General features: G+C 41.5%; 1 protein-coding gene across 3 annotated transcripts in view; it reads left to right on the top strand.

The window, feature by feature from the left end:
• The window catches only part of ERICH6B (glutamate rich 6B), a 370,776-nt gene that overhangs the window by 326,118 nt on the left and 24,814 nt on the right, over positions 1–19,844 (top strand). For all 3 annotated transcript variants that reach the window (XM_085621832.1, XM_085621831.1, XM_085621833.1), the window contains one exon: positions 66–294. In XM_085621832.1, the coding sequence (XP_085477958.1) occupies positions 66–294 (229 nt within the window). The remainder of the gene's footprint in view (positions 1–65; positions 295–19,844) is intronic.

Genomic DNA, 19,844 nt, shown 5'->3' with positions numbered 1-19,844 from the left:
GGTGTTAAATGGCATTTTTTTTCAATAGCAGTGTTACGTTACTAATGTGTGAATTTCTTGTGCAGGTTGAATTTGGATCCCAGTGGTGGTTATTACTTTAATAAGAATGGAACACGTTCGACCCACTGGATGTGGAAGGATCGTGTGAATCACGTTCACGCTCCTCCAATTCAGCCAATCACCTTAAAGTTGAATCCTCGCATTGAGATCCGCATTGTAACGCAGGATCAAATTCACTTAACATTTTCTACCAAGAGAAGTGGCTTGAAATTCAATGTGGGAGCCAAGCTAAAGGTAAGAACTTGGAAATATAACATCTAATGATGTGCATTCTACGGTAGGTGCAAACTTAAATAATTGTGAGCCTAAGTAAGGACACAACTATAAGGGCATTTTATCGCAGCCAGTAATTATGTCATGTATTATGGTGTGGACTCTAAATCCTAAAACCGATCTAGTGCTGGAAAGGTCAGGCTATATGTGCATCGGTTTGCATCTATTCTCCAGTAGTCTGATATTATGAGGAGTTAGGAAAAAGATTCATGCTTGATTAGGTATGGTCCATACACTGTGCTTATAACTAGCTCTAGAGCAGTAATACTTTTTTTTAAGGGTCTATAGTCTTACATACTACAACCTGTTAGAATATAATGGGTAAAAAGAGTTTAGGTTTGGGTTCCAAATATCGAACTATAAGTTCTGTTAATGAATAACACGCTAAAGAATTGTTCTTGTTAAAAATCTGCACTGTTAAAAATGTGCTGCTTTACAGCTACTTACTTATAAAACAGTACTTACTTCTAATACAACAAGCAAAACATATCCCCTGCACAGTTTTGCTCATTAAAACAAAGTAATGCCACTCATACAATTTATATTGGACCCCCTATGTTCTTAGATGTCTGTCGTCATAGATTCCCAAGCGTTGAAAGCAAGACCATCTCACAGCTGTGCACAATGATCCATGAAACTCTTTTTATTATGACTTTTACTTAAAAAACACAGAAGTGCATTTTAAACCATATCACCTGTGGCTGCTTACTAGGATGTGAAAAGCAATTTCTTTTCATTCTGCTCATAAGCAAAGTAATAAAAAAAGGGGTTCACTAAACAACTCAATATCATCTGGAAATCAACAACCTTCTGCGCAGCCCCAATCTGAATTCAGGCCAGAAAGAGAAAGAATTAGCACTAAAATATTTCTATGAAAACATCTTCTCAGCTCTGGAAAGACATCCAGAAGTGTTGATCCTTCTTGATCTTTAAGCTGCATACAACACTATGGACTATCACAGTCACCTGAAGTATTGGATAGGACTGTCAGGATTCACTCTAGATTTGAGAACCTCATTCCTATCACATAGAAAATCCATCAGAATCCTTCTGGAAATATTGGCTAAATGTGTGTTTCTCTGGGCTCATTATTGTCCTCTCTTTATTCAATTGCTATATGTGCCAGATCATCAACACCTGCCAGCTGAATTTCTATTCTGTGATGGAAACATATCTACCCACAACAGTATACCTTTTTACTTGAGACACATTAACTCATAAGAAGAAACAGAGGTCCTTATGTGAATGATAACTTAACCATGGTGTCCTAGGCGGCAAATCAATCCCAGATTCAACATTTGTAGCAAACCCCCATTCTGCATAGAATGTGTGGCTGTAGATATACTCTGTACATCCAGCATTGGGCACAAGATCTCTCATGACTCTTCCCCTGGCCCACAATGCACCAGGACAAAGACTCCACCACAGATTGTATTTTCCATCATCGGGTTCAGATTTTCCAGTTCATCGACAAATCCTCTGGGATCTTCAGTACCAGTTGTTGAGAATTCAGCCCAGCATTGGTGACCGCATGGGATTCAACTTCAAACTGACTCAGCATAGCTTCTTCAACGCAAATCAGGTTGGATCGATGTTATGGAGAAAACACTCTTGCAATTGTGTCCTAAATGCAACAACAACCTTCCATGGTTTAATCAGCATTAGGTCTACAAACTGTCAAGGAGTTGAACTGCTCAGAGTGTATAGCATTCATGTGCAAAAAGACTATCTGATCTCAACGTGAACACCACTGGTCCCAAACTAAAACTGCAGGGTCAAGACCCCCTGAGGAATTGGACCTATTAGGTCTAAAGGACTTCAAAGACACCAAACAAGAAGCGGGTGGTCCTACCGGCAATCAGCGGGTGCAGAGAAACTGAAGCTCCATGATCTTGTATTGTTGTGAGGCCTCAGAGGTCAAGGAGGAGGAATATCCATTGTGCCAGAGCATAGACCTCAGGACAAAAGCAATCCCTAGAGCCTCCATTTTGCCACACTTACTCAAGGCTCAACATCAAAGTTTTCACATGATGAGGCCAAGCACAGCATTTGATAGAATCAGGCCTCAAGCCCAGATTTGAGTCAAAATAGGCACCAAGTTTCGGGTCTGGCTTCAAGCACTGAAACCTCTTGACCTTGAGAAACCCCCCTTCCACTCCAGGAAAGCATCTAGTGACCTCTGCCAATATACCTGGCTTTCAAACCCTATGACAAGCCAAAAAATATATTGACCTTCGGATCAAGCTCCAGGCCCTAACACTTTCTGAACCCGAGAGCCCCCTCTCAGCTCCAAGAAAGCCTCCAGTGACCGACCATTCCTAACTGAATCTAGCTTTGATCCCAGAGACAAGTCAAAAGAGGCATTGACCATCAGGTCCGTCTCCAGGCCAGGTGATATCTTGACCACCAAGAGATCCTCTTTGCTCCAGGAGAGCTTCAGTGATGCTGCCTTTCTGGATTGACTCCGAATCTAGGAGAAACCTTTGCTAGAGTCAAACATGGCTCCAAAGCGGACTCCAAAACTAACTCAAAGCTAGCTCAGTGCCGAGGTGCCTGATGTCAGGCAACAATAGATCTTCATGCATCCCTCCACTAGGAATAGCTTAGCTCATTAAGCCCTGTACTGCAGGCAGGGTCCCATACACCTCCGACAGAGAAGGGCAGAAAGCTCACATTCAAAGAGCAGATATTAAAGAAACTAGAGTTCTATCTGGTTCCTAAAAGGTGAAGGACAAGGCCACCAGTTCACCACCACAGCTCCCAATCCCCAGGCCCCAACCTCAGCCCCCACCGCACACACTACCACAACCTCCTTATTCATCACAGATGTCTATTTCTTTAGATCACACTGACTCGGACCAGGATAGTCCTATGATCCACCTGACCCTTTGACAGCAAGAGATGGAGATGATCCTGGAGAGGATTATGACATGTCCTCAGGGGAAAACAAGCCTCAAGCCTTATCTTGTGAAGCGCTCCCCCTATTTGACACCACTGCGTACCATATAGTTATCCAGAGGATGGGACAACACCATACAGGTAATCTCCATGTGACAGGGGAGGAGTATGCCTTCTTAGCCAAATCTCTTTCTAAAACCTTGACTTCTGTCCAGTACTTGCATTTGATAAAAATCATGACAAAGTGCAATACTGACAACTTTAAGGACCCCGTCAAAAAGCGAGAAATAATCTTGAGGATCATGAGTGGCCATGTCCCATCTGACTCTTTGGGTGTACACACTGCCAGAAAGAGAGCTTCATCACAGGCATGTAGGAATGTTCCTCCTCCAGACAAGGAAACTAATAAGATTGATGTAGCAGGGAGGTGAGTGCCAAAGAGGAGAATCACTCACTGGAAAATTGCCAGGTCAGTTGAACTGCTCTCTAGGTATGATCACAATCACTGGAAGAAGATGGAGGAGTAGGTCAAGCACCTCCCTGATGCTTATTGCAAAGGAAAAAATAACTTGTCACAGAGGGGAAAGTATCTCACACGCCATTATTCAATGCACCCTTTACTCAGCTTACACTGCCTGTAGTGAGATTAACACTAGCATCCTGCTGCAATGCCACAACTTTCTCACAGTATTCTACTTTAGACTAACACCTCATTACCGTCCCCTGTGAGGTTGAGCATCTAGTCTGCCTTCAGGTCAATGGTATGTTTGAAAACAATTCTGAAAAAAACACAGAGACAGTTAAGGCTATGGGAGCTCTGCGGATCCAAACAACCAGTTTTGCCGTCTTTAAGGAGCAGGCAAGAAGAGGTCCCAAATCCTCTGCTCCTAACCAAAGGTAGGATATCAACCACAGCAGTCTCTACTCAATACTTGGGTACCCAAGTCCTTCAGTAAATGTGGCTACCATGAAAATCACAGAGGCATGGGTAGAGGTGGCTCTGGCAAGTGTGCTGCTACCTCGAAGCAGTGACTTGCCCATAATTCCCTCCGACCACACAATACCTGTCACTGGAAGATTCCTTTCACAATTGGGATCAATAACCTCAGACATATCAGTTCTGTCTCTGATACAGGAGGCATATTGCATGGAATTCCATACCACACTCTCAAATATACCACCTCCTTGCACAAAATGAATCAAGACCACCTACGACCCTTGGAGGGAGCACAAAGGCTCCTCACCGACAGGGCCAAGAAGTCTACTTCATGTACTTCTTATCCTCAAAAAGGATTGAACTCCATGGCCTGTCCTAGACACCTGCCCCTTGCACTGCTGCATCTTGTCATAACACTTCAAAATAACAACCCTGCATGACATCATTCCTCTGCACTGCACAGAAGATCACATGGTACCCTCAACCTGAAGTACGTATCCTTCCACATACCCATGCATCTGGTACATCACCACTACATGCACTTTCTAATAAGTGGGAAACACTACCAATGCAAAGATCTACCCTTTGGTGTCACTAAAGGTACCTAGAGGGGGTAGCTGCACAGCTCTTCAGAAAAGCCTCTCACTTCTTTTCTTACCTGAACGATTGGCTGATAAATGATGGCAGATGAGAGCAATGCATAGCACTCACTCGTGCAGCAATGTTCCTGTTACACAGAATAGGGTTCAAAGTCAATGGCAACAGGCACATCTCTTGCCACAGCAGATCCAACCTTTCTAGGAGCTGTGTCAGGGAAAGCCTATCCAGACCAAGAGAGGATAGTGACAGTCCAAGGGCACCATATTGCCTTGTGGTGAGTATGAAAATGAAACTGTCGGGAAGATGGCTTTGTGCATAGCGATAGTGCTGCATGCAACACTGTATATGCATCTACTGCAAAACTGCCTTGCGAGGCAATGGTCATAAGAGGAGGATCAATAGGAAGATCCATCACCACGGATGTCTCACCCATATGGTGAAGAGCAAATCTCAATCGCATGACTATTCAGTGTACCTAGGCTCAAGAACAACAGACTTATCAATCAATTGCTTAGAGTATGCAGCATTTCAAGTGATACTCAGAGTGTTTTACACTCTATTTTGCGGCAAAGAAAGACAGAGAACATGATAATGATGTATTATATCACAGATGTCAGCATTGGCCCAAACAACTTGGCATTGGGCTATTCAGAATCACATTTTGGTTCTAGTGGACAGTTATTTTATAGGCTTGTTAAACAAGGCTGTAGTAGCACTCTTTAAACCTTAAAGAATGTCTCCCATGTGCACTCATGTATGATTGTCAGACAGTTTATGTAACTATCAAAAAAAGTCTTCAAATGTTGTTGAGTATCATTGTTTTTTTGATTATTCGCAAAGTTCATCATTAATCATTATGGTTCATTGGAACGCACGTAGAGATCCTTTGAATTACTCTTCATTCAAAAATTTGTGTTGCCCAATGCATTTCGGGCCAGTAAGCCCTTCGTCAGGGGAGAACATGCTGTAAATGAGGGGATAAGGTATCAGCACACTGAAACAAACTTATAATATAATCACGAAATGTTGTTAAGCACGTGTCTCATGTGAGAATTTAAAAATGTTATCACGTGTTTCGTGATTAAATAGTTATGGAAGTTATGTTGCTGAAATTGAAAACCATGAACTGTAATCATGTAAGCACTCAAACGTGATGATTTTAGGGATGCCGTCTGTGTGCGTGATTATTAGTGATAAGGTTGGTGGATAAGGAAGCATGCTTTACGAATACGGGGATCTTGCGTGTTTATCAACGTGCACGCGGTGTGGCCGGTGTTTGCTACAGGTAGCACTTATGGGAAAGCGTACTTACAAAAACGTGTCGCAAAGGATAAATTTGCGTTGGTAAATTCAAGGATAACCCTTATCTGTAAAAGATTGCATGTCATGAGGCTCATCAACAAGTCCATGAATGGAAGTTGAATTACCAAGTACTTCATGAGTACTTTTGCAAATAGGGCCAATCCCACTTTCAATCTGTTAGCACCCACACAAAATGCCAAAACTTCGCCTCTAGGTATCCACAAACAGTTCATGGGTTATAGGCTATGGATTAATTGGTCTGGGATAGTTGCCAAGGCTTTTCCTCCATTTCCTCTGATCCCATATGCTGTGAGAAAAATGAGAAAAGTATAGATGACCTTCATTCTGGTGGCTTCAACTTGGGTGAGGCGGCTGTGTTATTCGAAGCTGCTGGTAATGTCTGCAGATCCTCACAGAAACAACTACGGAAACCAGATCCCATGTCTCAAGATCAATGACAGCTCACCCCTCAGGCAGTTGAATTTACTAATCAGGCACCCGAAGTCTTAGAGTTTGGCTACCTTAAACTCCCAGATAAATGTATGCAAATCCTCCATGAGGCAGGTAAATCCATCACCAATGCATTGAATGCTGCAAATTGGAAATAATTTGCTCATTTCGGTTTAGGAAAATATATAAACTGCCTCAAGATATCACGTCAAGACATTTTTGCTACTTACTGTAGTTATATAAGGCGGTATTTCAATACACTTCTATCCGTTTACACTTAACTGCAGAGACATCATACATAATTTGAGCATACTGCCAAAATACACATAATTTTAAACCAGTATATACATGCTTTTTTTCAATACAAGTCAAAAGAGTATAATCATGTGATGGAAACTTGTTAGTCTCAGCAAGCACTTATCTAATGATAAGGTGGGTGGGTCCTCTCCCAGAGGAAGAGCTGAACATCCTTGAGGAGAAGATATCACTCATACATACAATACTGGGCTAATTATTCTCCTGAAATCTCGTTTCTGCTCGTCATGTCCGAAAGTGTGGCTGTGCTTCAAGGCAATGTGCAGCCCTATGTATTATGACTTCCTGGCCTACTTGAGCCATTAAAATTAGCAAGCATATTCAAAGCCACAATATGCGCCCCACTACTTTGAGCCATAGATATTAGTACATTCTTCATTATATATGTGAATATTAAAACTACTGCATTGTGGAGTATGTGAACATGATAGAAACAGGATTTAAGTTTTCACATACCTGCATAGAGTATCTTAAAAGAGTGATTCCTCCAAGAACTCCTCAGTGCCAGTCTGGAATCGAAATATAGTTTTGATGAGACTCCTGGCACCTCCTTTTGAGCCATTACACTAATTGTGTATGCAGTTCCTGTCTTGAAAAGTAGCCTTCTTTGTTGGTATCAACTCTCTAAGGAGAATCAGTGAGCTGCAAGCAATAAAAGTAGAGAAAGTTTTTTTCATATACAGAGAGAGAGAATAGTTTTGAGATCATACCCAAAGTTTCTACCAAACGTGGTATCCCCTTCATGTAAACCAGATAATTGAGATCCCCCATCTTCTTTACACACCTAGAAACTATGGCACCCTTCATGCCAAGAAAACAGTTCCGGGCAGATTTACAAGCCCCTTGCGTCACTTTTGCACCGCCGCTGTGTCACGTTTTGTGACGCAGCGGCGGCATAAACAATGAGCCATGTTGCTGCCCATTTACAATGTGACGCATCTAGGGAGATGCGTCACGTTGTAAAGCCCTGTGCCACATTATGCCTGCGTCAGGTATATTGTATGCAGGGTGGGCATTCCCATGCAGGAAAGCCTTGTAGAACTAATGCAGTGCAAATCAACAAGGTTTCACTGCGCCACTTCTAGGACGCCACTGCGTCAAAACCTAAGGAGGGATGCAGCACAATAAGTATAGGCCTCCCCATGCATTGCTGGAGTTGCGTTGTGCTTGCGACAGAACTCCAGCAATGCATGACTTTTGCACACCAACAGATGCGTCAGAATTTCTGATGCATATGTCAATCCTTTATTTTTCTTGGAGTTTTATATAGGGCAACTAGACCCGAGGCATTGGGTATCAGAGCACTTTACATGAGCACCAGTTGGACACATTCATTTTTGTTAGGCACGTGTAGATTAAGTGATTTGTCCAGAATAACAGGATGTTGAGTGTCGTTGCCGAGACTCGAACCTGGTTCCCTTGCTTCGAGGTCGACCACTCTAGCCACAAAACTACATCCTCTCCCTACATCCTTGAGCCATGGTGCGCCGTATTGTAAATACGATGCATCCATGGTGGCGCAAGGGTTTTGCGCGCAGGGATACTGGCGCATCTCTGCTCTAACGCAGAGATGCGTCAGTTTCTTGTAAATCTGCCCCTTACATACTACATTGATAGAACTAAATTCATCTGCAAAACATCTGTTGGCTGCTCTTAAGAAACCTCACTTAGCAAACTCTATTTCCAAGGGCAGTGTACTTTCATGGATTTTAGATTTATACAAACATGTTATACTAAGGCTAAGCATACATTACATGTAGTACACATAGTGAATTCCACTCAAAAGAAGACAGCTACTATAGTGTTCTTAGGGAACATTCCCATAGCAGACTTATGTTAGGCTGTTACATGGTCAAAACCACACACATTCACCAAATTCTACTGGGTGGATATTCAAGCCCGTCAGGGGGTTTCATTTGGCCAAAGAGTAGTAGGCCCTTTCTTCCAAACATCTGTATCATCTGCACACTATCCACAGCTTAGGGGAGGTACTGCTTAGTAACCTATGCATAACATGTGTTTCTACGGCAGGAGTCTCCAACCTTTTCTGTAATAATAGCTACTTGTGTTCAATAACAATCATCCTTAGCTACTAATACCCTTGGTGCTGTAATAGTGACCACATCAGACAAGATAACATTAGTGCCCATCCCATGCAAGTTTGTTACCAGTGATCACCACAGTTCATCAGGCAGGGTTACTAGCAGTTTTTTTAAAAGGCTTTATCAACTTAGAGAATGCCTCTACATTTTCCTTTCTCTTTTAGGGTTTGCCTGCACAGCGCTTGTGCCGTGCTTGTGAAATCTATTGTATTTATTATATCTTAAAAGGGGTCCACAACCTGCTTTTACTTTTCATTTGTTGCTGTGCTTGCCACTTGCTTTTCCTCTGTTTCTATTGGCTGTCGCATACTATTGTCTGTTCTTTCCTTGTGTGTTTCTCTTATCAGTTTCCCATGGCCCAAGTACTCCTTTACATCTGCTTTAGCAAGGGGAGCTTCTTTTTTTAGGTTTGCCTGCACAGCTTTTACTGTTTATCTTTTCCTAATCTTTTTTGGTTTGTTTGTCCGACGTCTTTCATTTAATGCCCTTGTGTCAGCACACATTTCAAGCGTCCTTGTCAGCTGCATGTTTTTTTTTGTTTCTCTGACGCCTTTTAAGTAATCTTCTTATTTTGTTTGTCCAACGTATCTTATTTAATGTCCATGTATCAGCACGCATTTCAAGCTTGCTTGTTTTATTTTTGTTTCTTCAATGCCTTTTAACAAGGGGAAGAGGCCGGGGCTCCCAGAGTGAGGCCATCTTTTCTTCTCTCCAGCTCTCGAAGAGTTTAGGGGTGAATGACTGCGGGGCTGCCGTCTCCGTATGTAAAAAGTTGCTGTTGCTATGGTTTGCCCTTCTCCCATTTGTCTCAGTCGAGATTGAAGCATCCCCCTCCTGTGTCCTCCATTGTTTACTCACAGAAATTGCCACCTTCCCTCCATTACTGACATAATTTTGTTTTTATTCCTGTCGCCCGTTTATTAAGACCGAGCTGCTGATATGACATTAACTTCTTTGAAGATTACAGGCTTTAAAGCTCCCTTCACCCGTTCACTTTATTAATGGATGGGAAGGTTTTCTATTCTTTTTTACTTCACAGACCTCTACTGATTCAGCCATTCATGCTTTAATTTGTTAGTGATGTCAGACACAAATGGGGAGTGCTTAACTCGCTTCAATATCTTGCAACTTTTCTCAAAACATGAGTTCCAGAAGAAACTTTCTTTTCTATTGTTAACAGGCTTCCATGTATTATTTCACTGAGCGGTTATTAGAACGTCTACCCAGTGTTCTTTTATCAGTCAACAATCACAGAGAATGGTTGGTGGACACGTGAAATGGCAAAGGTTTTTTTTTCAATTGTGCATGATGAGTTAATTTTGGTAAGTGCAGTATGTTACATCTTGAAAATGCAGACACTTTGCTGAAGTTCAAAAACTGGGCACAGCAAGATAATTCTGCTCTATAATAATAAGGAGACAAAATGTAGGTTTTTGGTAAAGAAAAGTGGCCTTTATCCCAAACAATCACAGAAGCAACTTTTGTTTGAAGTTTCAACCATATTTTTCATTAATAAAGTTCATATGTTATGCTGTGACCCTCTACCATTTAATTTACTGAATGTGATGTATGGCACTTGAAAGTTTCAGTGTGGCCAGCATTTTAATGCCAGAAGGCCCCTATTACAATGATCACAGGTCGTGACCAACTTACATTAATACAACTTGCAATAAGGAAAGAGTTGTTTTAGCCAAGTTTGTCTCTGGATAAGATGTAAACTGTTACTAGAAGTAAGCATTACACTATCGGGAGAGGATGTGGTGTAATGGCCAGAGCTGCTGACTTTGGAGTGGGGTGCCGGGTTTGAGTCTCTGCGTTGGCTTAACATCCTGTGATTCTGGGTAAATCACGTAATCTTCCCTGTGCTTACTAAAGATGAATGTGTCCTTGTATAATGTAATTGGTGCTTCGGCCTGAGTTTTTATTTAAAACTGCAACAAAAAAAAGTACAAAGGACTTTTTTTTCAAAGCTTTTTTATAAGAAGGGAGCGGCGATTAATTAAGTGTTGAAGGAATGCATCTCTTCAGCTGAGTGTCAGATACTGAGAAGTTCTCCCATGCTTGGCTGACTTTATGTATGGTTCAGTGTGGCTCCACAATGTCCTCGATATCTATGCCTGATAGTCTGTACATAACACGAGGTGGCACATTTGAAATGCAACTTTGCACCTACCTGCCAAACGTACTGTCACATTTGCCTGACAAACTGCCTGGTGTTTTGTGCAAAGTGTGGGCTTGTCTCTTTAAGCCATGTTACTCAGCAGCTCACACTCCTGTGCAACATGTAAAAACATTGACAAAGCTAACATGTTTTGCATAGGCTAAACCTATTTCTTTTGCCAATGCTTGTTTAGTTGTAATTCTTCAATTATATTAAATGCATTTAATTAATCCAAATGCCACTCTGACCTGACTCAAAATTGACAATGATTTCTTCCATAATCATAATTGATTGTTTACAACGACAGTTAAACTCTTTTTCAAGGACCATGTTACAATCTAATAACCAGTTCATTTCATCGATGTTTGTACTCTTTCTTCAGGGTTTTTACATTGGCTACAAGATAAATAATTGTTGTTTGAAACTTAATTACACCCATGTTAGATACTGCACAAACTTTTTTTAAGTGAAAACCAAGCCCGTACTGGCTGGACCGGGCATTGGGCGTTTCCCCGGTAGGCGCGAAATGTGGGAGGCCGGTTTTGTTAGTGAGGGCCGGCTTTGTAGCAGTGCAGCTGTCTTAAAAGTAATGTAGAGTTCCTTGTATATTCAGCAGTTTTTAAGCAACAATAAAAAGGTCAAGCTAACTCTGGTAATTAATGTAACGGCTGGAGAGCGATGGGAGTTTTGTTTAGTGGCAGTTTTCACTCGTCTAAGGTAGTGCAGAGGGTTGACAAGCCTTCTGCAAAGAATGTGTACCATGCATATCAAAGAACAATAGTTTATGTGCATAACTTAGTGTGTTAGTGCTTGTGTGACAGAGATTCTTTTGCTACTGTGCAGTTTGTAAATTACAATCGTAATCTAGCACAGTGAGCTTCGAACTGCCATCATCAAGCAGCATGCAAGCTGCATGGTACAGATTAGAAAGTTATGTTTTATCCCAGTCTTTCATTACCCTCATGTTCCTGAAAAAGGTTTGCTTAGGTAGAAATAAATTCCTAATATTTAAGTCAACCCTAACCACTGTGTTATGTTCTGAATCCTGAGTTTGTTAATCTCCAGACCAAGCAATCTTAAAAAAGTGCCAACCAGTATGGCTGTCATGTGAATCCAACAGCTTGTAGTCCCCTTTGCCTTATGTAACATGTTCTATTCAGTAATATACACATGTATTATTCATTATCTATGTATGTTTGTGTGATGTAAAGTGCTCTGGCACCCTATGCTGATATAAGAGGTGCTACATAGCAAATAAAATACAAAGAGAGAGAGCTATGGAGAGAGGAGAGACACTGGTGGAGGGTGATAGTGAGGGAATCATTGAAGAGCCACAACAAAGATTGTTATATCCTGGTGCACAGTAAGGTAATCATTTACTATGCTTTAAAAGTGTATACAATTGAAAATACAATGACAAATGTGTTGTAGAATTAACCAACCATTTTCCCCCAAATTTTCCTAGTAGGAGAACCCCCCCCCCCCCCCACCCAACCCCCCTTTTGCATTGGTCAGGCTCAGTCGCTGCACTCACTATGCACCCTACAGGGGCTGGTCTGACAAAAGTTGTCAGGGCTGCTTTGGGTTTCTAGTCCAGCCCTGGAGAAAACCACTTAGAATATTCAATAAATATTTTACATATCTTCCATACCATATCCATAATTGAATAAAGGTAAGCAAAATATTTAAAATACTTTACATTTAAAACATTGTGTTTACTTTATTCTCACTTGAATACGTTATTACAACTTTCCAGCATTGAAGATCTACCTAGCCCCACATTGTCTATTGGAAAGTTAGAATAGTGAAATTGCTCCAAAGTCTTGCATTATACCATATGCATCTGTTCTATTTCATACTTATTACACCCCTCATACCTAGAGATCTTGGGCCTAATTCACAAACATATTTGCACATCTTTTGTGAATTTACTGTCTACATCATGACTAGAGGTATTTTGGAAGCAGAAAATGCATTCCTGATATCTGAAAATTCAGCAGTTCAAAGGATCGTACAATGTTGCCTTTTTAGGATTGGCCAAGCAAACCACATTTCATACCCATAATCACAGGTACATTTTGACTCTGCTGAAGAGTTTGCTATGTAATGAAAGGATACACATAGTTGCATTTGAGCAGATAAGACTACATATTGAGTCAGGGCGGGGCTGGGGCTTCAGACTTCGAGCTATACTACTTTGCCACACAGTACTATTTGTGGCTAGATGTTACCAATAGTCCCAGTTGTGAGAGTACAATATTTGGCCGGTAGTGTGAAACCAGGCACAATATGGGGCACTTTGTTTGACAGACAAAGCATGGAATGAAACACCATGTACATGCCAGTTTTGATATGCTGTATCAAAGGCAGGTTGTATGTTAGAACTCGTACACACCTTTAACAAGGTGAGACATGACAACTGAATACAACTGGATACCACCTGACCAGTTCTTTTCTTATGGCCAATGGATCAGGGTAATGGCACCCTTGTTGGAAAGAGGGGATGTCTAACACAAGAGTTCTGCACTAATTATTGACAATGGGCAAGAGGGAAGATAAGTAATCATGACATTGTACACAAACTTGTTGGAAACCAATGCCAACACTTTGTCATCCAAAGTATCCTACAATTCAGCTACCTATACTAAACATATCTACCCCCTACCACAATACACAGGATATGTATTCAGATTGTTGCCCTATTTGGCACGCCTTGGAGGCGAACTACCTACACTTGGTGTAGGAATGTGTGACGTTGGCCTCCATTTTGGGAATAATTATTGATAATGTTAAGGAAGCTATTGCGGGAAACTTGACACTGTCTCCAGAGGAATGCTTACTTGGGCTTTTTCCACACTTTATCCTGCACTCCTGTTGGCAAAGTTTTAAGTGGTTATGGGGAGTAAAACTCTACAGATGGAGATGTGGCACTCTGATGTTGTTAAATGGTCTTCCGATGAAATACATTTTTTGCTGAATTTAAATCCTAGATTTGGGGGGAGGGGCGCACAGAGTGAGGGAAGTAATATGAGACAAATTCACATGGAACTCAGATTACCTATTCCTGTGACTCACATTGGCACCCTGACAATGAGATTGTGCATATGTTAGGACACAACTGAACGAAAGTATTTCAGGGTGGCACGCTGAGTGGTTGGCCATCTCTCATCCCCGGTATCTGGTACTGCTGGAAAATTAAATCTTCCCCATTAATGTAACCATGAAACCCAAATTGTCATGTTGTGCTACTGTCTAGAACCTACACTACTACGTTTGATATTGTCAGCCTTATCACCTGGTGAGTTGCCCCATAATTGCACCCACTAATTATTTGATGTGCTTCTATGACTGACCAGTGTATTGTTATTGTTGATAAAACAATATGAGTAAATAGGTATGAAAAGAGAAAATTAACCAAAGTTTGCTTATAAAAAAAGAAAAGATCAAACTCAAGGTTGTATGAGTTCAAGAAACAAAGGAGCACTACTTGGGCTGCCCCCTACACGTTAGTGGAAGACTGTGCATAGTGAATGCTGAGCACTCATGCTGCCAAATTGCTCTGAAATCTAAGCACTTATGGTCTCCTGGGAGGAGTGTTCTGCGAGTAGCCTAAACAGTCAGACATGAAAGGTGGCAGATGAGTCCTTGAATGCAGAGAATGTCAAACTTCTTCTAAATCCAGACAAAAGCAATGCATCTCTGAAAAACAGCGTGGAGAAGCCTTATAACCAGCCCTTCTCAAGAGGGTGGCTTGACAATAGAAACAGGATTTGAGTTTCCTAATCGAAGATGGAGTTTGTGTCTTTTCTTGTGACGTCAGTTCATATTTATCCATCTATATTGAAAACAGTCACAAGATGAAGATGTAGCAAAGGCATTTGTTCCCTTATTTCTTATGGTGTTCTGCACAGCCTTGCTACTATTTTTGCCCCAGATTTTTGCTTTCAGCAGATGATCTTCTTCAGGGTTTATCACCTTGATTCTTGTTTGTCTTTTTTCTCATTCCTGTTCTCAGGAGGAATTTGGTGCTTTGCTTACTGCTTCAATGTCAATCTTCATGATCAAGATCTATCAAGAGCTATAGGATCTCCAAGGAAGTCCTTTCTCTCTAATGGGTTTTTCCTCCTCTCTGGAACTCTTTTAAGGAGACGTTTGACACCTTTCACGTATGCAGTTCTATGTGGCACTCTGGCAATTTGGGGTCACCCACCCCTCAAACAATCAAGAATGCAACTCAACAGACCTTCTTTGTGTCAGGTTTTTGATATTAAACGTCTTTCAGTGTGCTGGATGCATTTGTGATACTAGGCTGATAGTCAGCAATTTTGAAAGTTCTGGGAATGTTAGATTTGTATGGAGCATATATACTTTATGCTGAAGGGGTCATCTTGCAAATGTTTTGCCATATTTATTTTCTTAATTACAGGTTGCGTATTTGTGATCGAGGTGTACCAGAGAGCAGAAAGTTGTGGTGTCAAGCAGGGGAGTTTTATGGGGACTGGATTTTTGGAAAATAAGTGGTATTACGTGAATGTGGATAATAAGGTTTCATAAGGTTTCATGTACACACAATTTCGGAGGGCTGAGCAGTTTAAGTGTCTTCATGATGATGGTATAATAGGAAATAGGATATGGGACTTTTTTCTTCAGATGCTTTCAGTGATGTTTCTGTTGCATCTGGTATTGGTTTCTTCCTTTTCAAGCTGGGACTGTGGCAGTAAATAGCTGCTCTCTTTTGATCAGCTGAATAAGTGACTAAGAAAATCCTTCTCTGGAGGTAAGGATTCAAAGGCACAGCCTCAACTCAAATTCGTTATTTGTTCTTCTGTATGAACATGGAAAAACATCAACGATACAGAAGTGTGACCTTCCCGTGATCCACATCAGTTCACTGTGCTTTTGCCATGTAAAGGTCAGACATGTGTATGGAAGATCCAAAAAATTGTGTGATATACAACAAACTACTTTACATGCATAGTAATCAGTTATGCATGCTGAATTTATCCCAGTATTTATAAATGAACCCCCGAAGAACAGGGTCGTATTGGAAAAAAAAATTAGGCCTGGGCACCAACAGAAAAAGTGGCTCACATTTGTGGATAATGACCTTTCATGAAACATTGCTTAGTATTGGGAGTAATTTTGGGAGACATCTCTGATAAATGTAGCTTTCAAAGCTCATGGGGTCAGTAGCATTGGCCAAGACTAGACACACTACTAGACACACCATAATTCCACTGCAACTCACCCACAGGTCACCTCACCTAATCTTCACGTCAATACATTTCTCTACTTCAGCTGCCAGAATTTGTTAGTAATCTATTGGTCCCTTAGTCTGTGCTCCCCCACCCACCCAAATGATCCCTGAATGTCCTGTATTATATCAGGCCAGGAGTCAGAGAACCATGTGCATCCTTCATGTGTGGAGGTTTCTGTTCACACCCGGGAGCCTCCCTGCAAGCGTCTTTGGAAATTGCCTACAGTTTCGTACTTAATGTCTTTTGTTTTGTGTGTAGAGACTTGATTTAAATCTAGAAAAGAAAAGCCACAGGAATTCACTCTAAATGTCTCTCTGTCTCTATACCCCTTTCTTAATTGCTGCATACACCTCTCTCATTACCTCTGTCACTTTTGTGCCCCTCTCTCTAGTTCTTCCCTTTTCTCTCATACTCTACTTATTTTCCTCTCGTTAGTGTCTGTCATTCTACCTGTGTCCTTCACTCAGTCTCTCACATTTCCCCTCTGTTTTTTCCTATCTTTCTCTCTGTCTATAAATCCCCCTCTCTCTCCCACTCCTGTCTCCCCTGTGAGCTCCTTCTTCAGTTATTTTTATTTCTCTCTTGCCCTTATTTCTCCTGTCATTTTGTATCTCTCCTTGAAGTTTTATTCCATTTCTCTGACCTGCAAACCTTCCCTTTTTCTGTTGTCTTGCTCTCTCATGTCAGCCTCTTTCATCTCCCTTTCCCCTTTAAATTCCTTTGTACTATACCTAATATTATATGTTCATGTGCTCCCTTAATTACTTTGCTGCTGACTGTAACAGAAAGTCCTCCTGTGCCTGGAGGCAGCGTTTACACCAAAGGAATATCCGCAAGTGGAATATCATTTATTTTTCCATGAAGAAATGTCCACTGGTGGATTGTAATCTACATTTAGTACTACCTTCAGGAATGCCAACAACCTCAAAAATAAGCAGTAGACTGCGGGAGAGAATTAGGATAGTGCATGTGAGGTGGTAATCATCCTTCCTTTTTTCTCATAGACCAGGAAATGGTTGGCACCCTCTTCTACTTTCCTCTCCATCATTTCCTTCATCATTCACTTTGAATTTGTAATTTGATATAGCGCAAAAGCTACTCAACGGTATTGAAGCACTTTACATTGACACATTCATTTTTGTTTTTAGGCACAGGGATTTTAAGTGATTTCCCCAGAATTACAGGATGTTGAAAGGACGCCGAGACTCAAACCCGGTTTTGAAGTACAGCTCTGGCCATTAAACCACATCCTCTACCACTTTTCTGTCTCCCTCTTCTCTATTGGCGCTTTCCAGCTTTCTTTCTATCTTTAACAATTTCTGCCCTTCTCTCCACTGCCTTTCATTACTTCTTCTCCCTAATCTCTCTCCCCACACTCCCTCCATCTGTGTGCATCTCTAGCTTTCTTATCCTCTAACCTCTACCCTTACTTCCTCCCTTGATTTCCTTTTACTCTTCCAATATTTTGGTCATTCTTCCCCACTCTGCTGTCTCACTTCTCCATTTGTCGTACTCCACATTGCTCTCCTCACTCAATCAAATTTGTTAATCTCCTGCCATGTCTATTCTTCCTTCCCTTTGCCATTTTGCCCCAGAATTAATGTTTTTCACAGTAATGTTTTTAAAAAAACAATTTGTTTTGTGTTGTCAATTTTTTTTTCTTTTTGCTAATTTTGGTTGTTTGTTGTTTTTTTATTTTTTTTCCAGTGGTGAACAATAGTCCCCTCCCAGTTTTAAAGGTGACAAGATGGGATCTGTCTGCTGCTGAAGACAAAAGTAGAGCCTCTCATATGGCCACCATTCGTAATCTGTTTCTCTGCACCGGCCCCTTTCACCCCACCCCAGGCAACATTACTGCTAGGTGTGATGCTCAAAAAGAGCCCAGCCACTCCTAGTGGCCTCACTGTCACTCAGAGAGACTAGGGGCTGGAGTAGTCCCACCACATGCTGTGGCGGCTCAGTTTGGCCTTTGTCCTACTGCACAAGAAAATGAGCCAGCCATTCTCTGTACTTAGTTATAATGAGCTCCTATCTCTCCTCTAAGGCTGCAGAAGCCTGTAGGGTGAATCACCAGCAGCCAAGCTGGCCCAGGCAAATGTGATTTTATCTACAGCTCAAAAATATGGACCACCAGTTGGCCTTGGCCTCAGACCTCCCAGGCAATAGCTGAATGCCCGCCCTGGCAATCCGATGCTGCCAAAGAGTATGGACATCTCCAAGTGGGAAGGTCGGAGAAATGAGGTGCAAATGGGATGACTAACTTTATAGCTGTTCCATTATGTGATATGACAAACATGCCCAATGCCTTTCACACACTATTTCGCACTTTACTTTCAAATTTGCTACTAAGTCACCCAGGTGTAAGTGATGTAGTCAGTGTGAGAAGGGAAGCAATATTCCCTACGATTTCAAGGGGAGTAAGCATAGAAAGTTATATTATGGAAAATTGTTTTCGATATAAATCAGGACATAAAAGGAATGCCTAAAATGGGTGTTAACACTATACATTTATGCACATAAGTGCCAACATACTGTGAGAGCCTACACGTATTCCTGGGTGGCGTGAACGTAGAAAACAGTAGTTCCAATGTATGTGGAGATGTATTCATTTTGGCGAGTTTGTCCTCTAGGAAGCTGGATTTTTAAACTGGAGAAGAGAGGCCTTTCTTGATGTGAGCTGTGGCTCAGCTGCCACAGGAGGGCGCCATAATCTGGCCAATAAAAGGTAAACAGGATTCCAAGAGGAATCCACCCTCACCTTTAGTAGCTTGGCTCCAGGAGCAATTCCTTCCTCAGAGAAATGCATGGGGTACGTGCGCCGTAATTAAGCAAAGTAACATCGTAGTTAAGAAAGCAAAGTAAACGGATCAAACATAACAGTTGGGAAAGCAAAGTAAAAGGTCCAAGTAAAGTTAGTGAAAAAGATAAGAATTGGCTAATGCAATACCCCCTCAAAAAACAGAGGAGATCTGGTGCAGGGTTCAAAGTTTATAGAAAGAATAAATTGGGATTACCTTGTACAAAACATCTCTCTTCATTCAAAGAAAATAATTATCTTCACAAAATGGCATTCATTAATGGCACTTAAAGAAATGGTCCCTCCAGCCAGACTGGAGAGTACATATTTGAAAAGGGAAAAGCCCTGCTCCCTTGCAGCACTTTGATTCACAGGACATGTTATTACCAAAGGTACCCTAATAACGAGTACCACAACTTCAGGACTAATTCCTCCGATGACTGTCCTTGTTGTCCAGTTGCAGTACACAACTCCAGGACAGCTGGCAGAAGAATGGGCAGTAAGCAAGGGTTCTCAGGATTACCTTCCAGCAACAAAAGCCTCAGCTACCCTGCTGACATTCTGCACAGGAGAGAGAAGCCACAGGGTTCATTAAGAGAAATGTGCAGTTATAACCGATGCATAGCTTCTCTTTCAGACAGGCCAGAACATCCAATGTCCTTGTGACCTCTTGCACGCATCACCGACAGAT

This window comes from Triturus cristatus, chromosome 8, assembly GCF_964204655.1.
Source record: "Triturus cristatus chromosome 8, aTriCri1.1, whole genome shotgun sequence".
NCBI lineage: Eukaryota > Metazoa > Chordata > Amphibia > Caudata > Salamandridae > Triturus > Triturus cristatus.
This window is presented reverse-complemented; position numbering and strand designations above follow the sequence as displayed.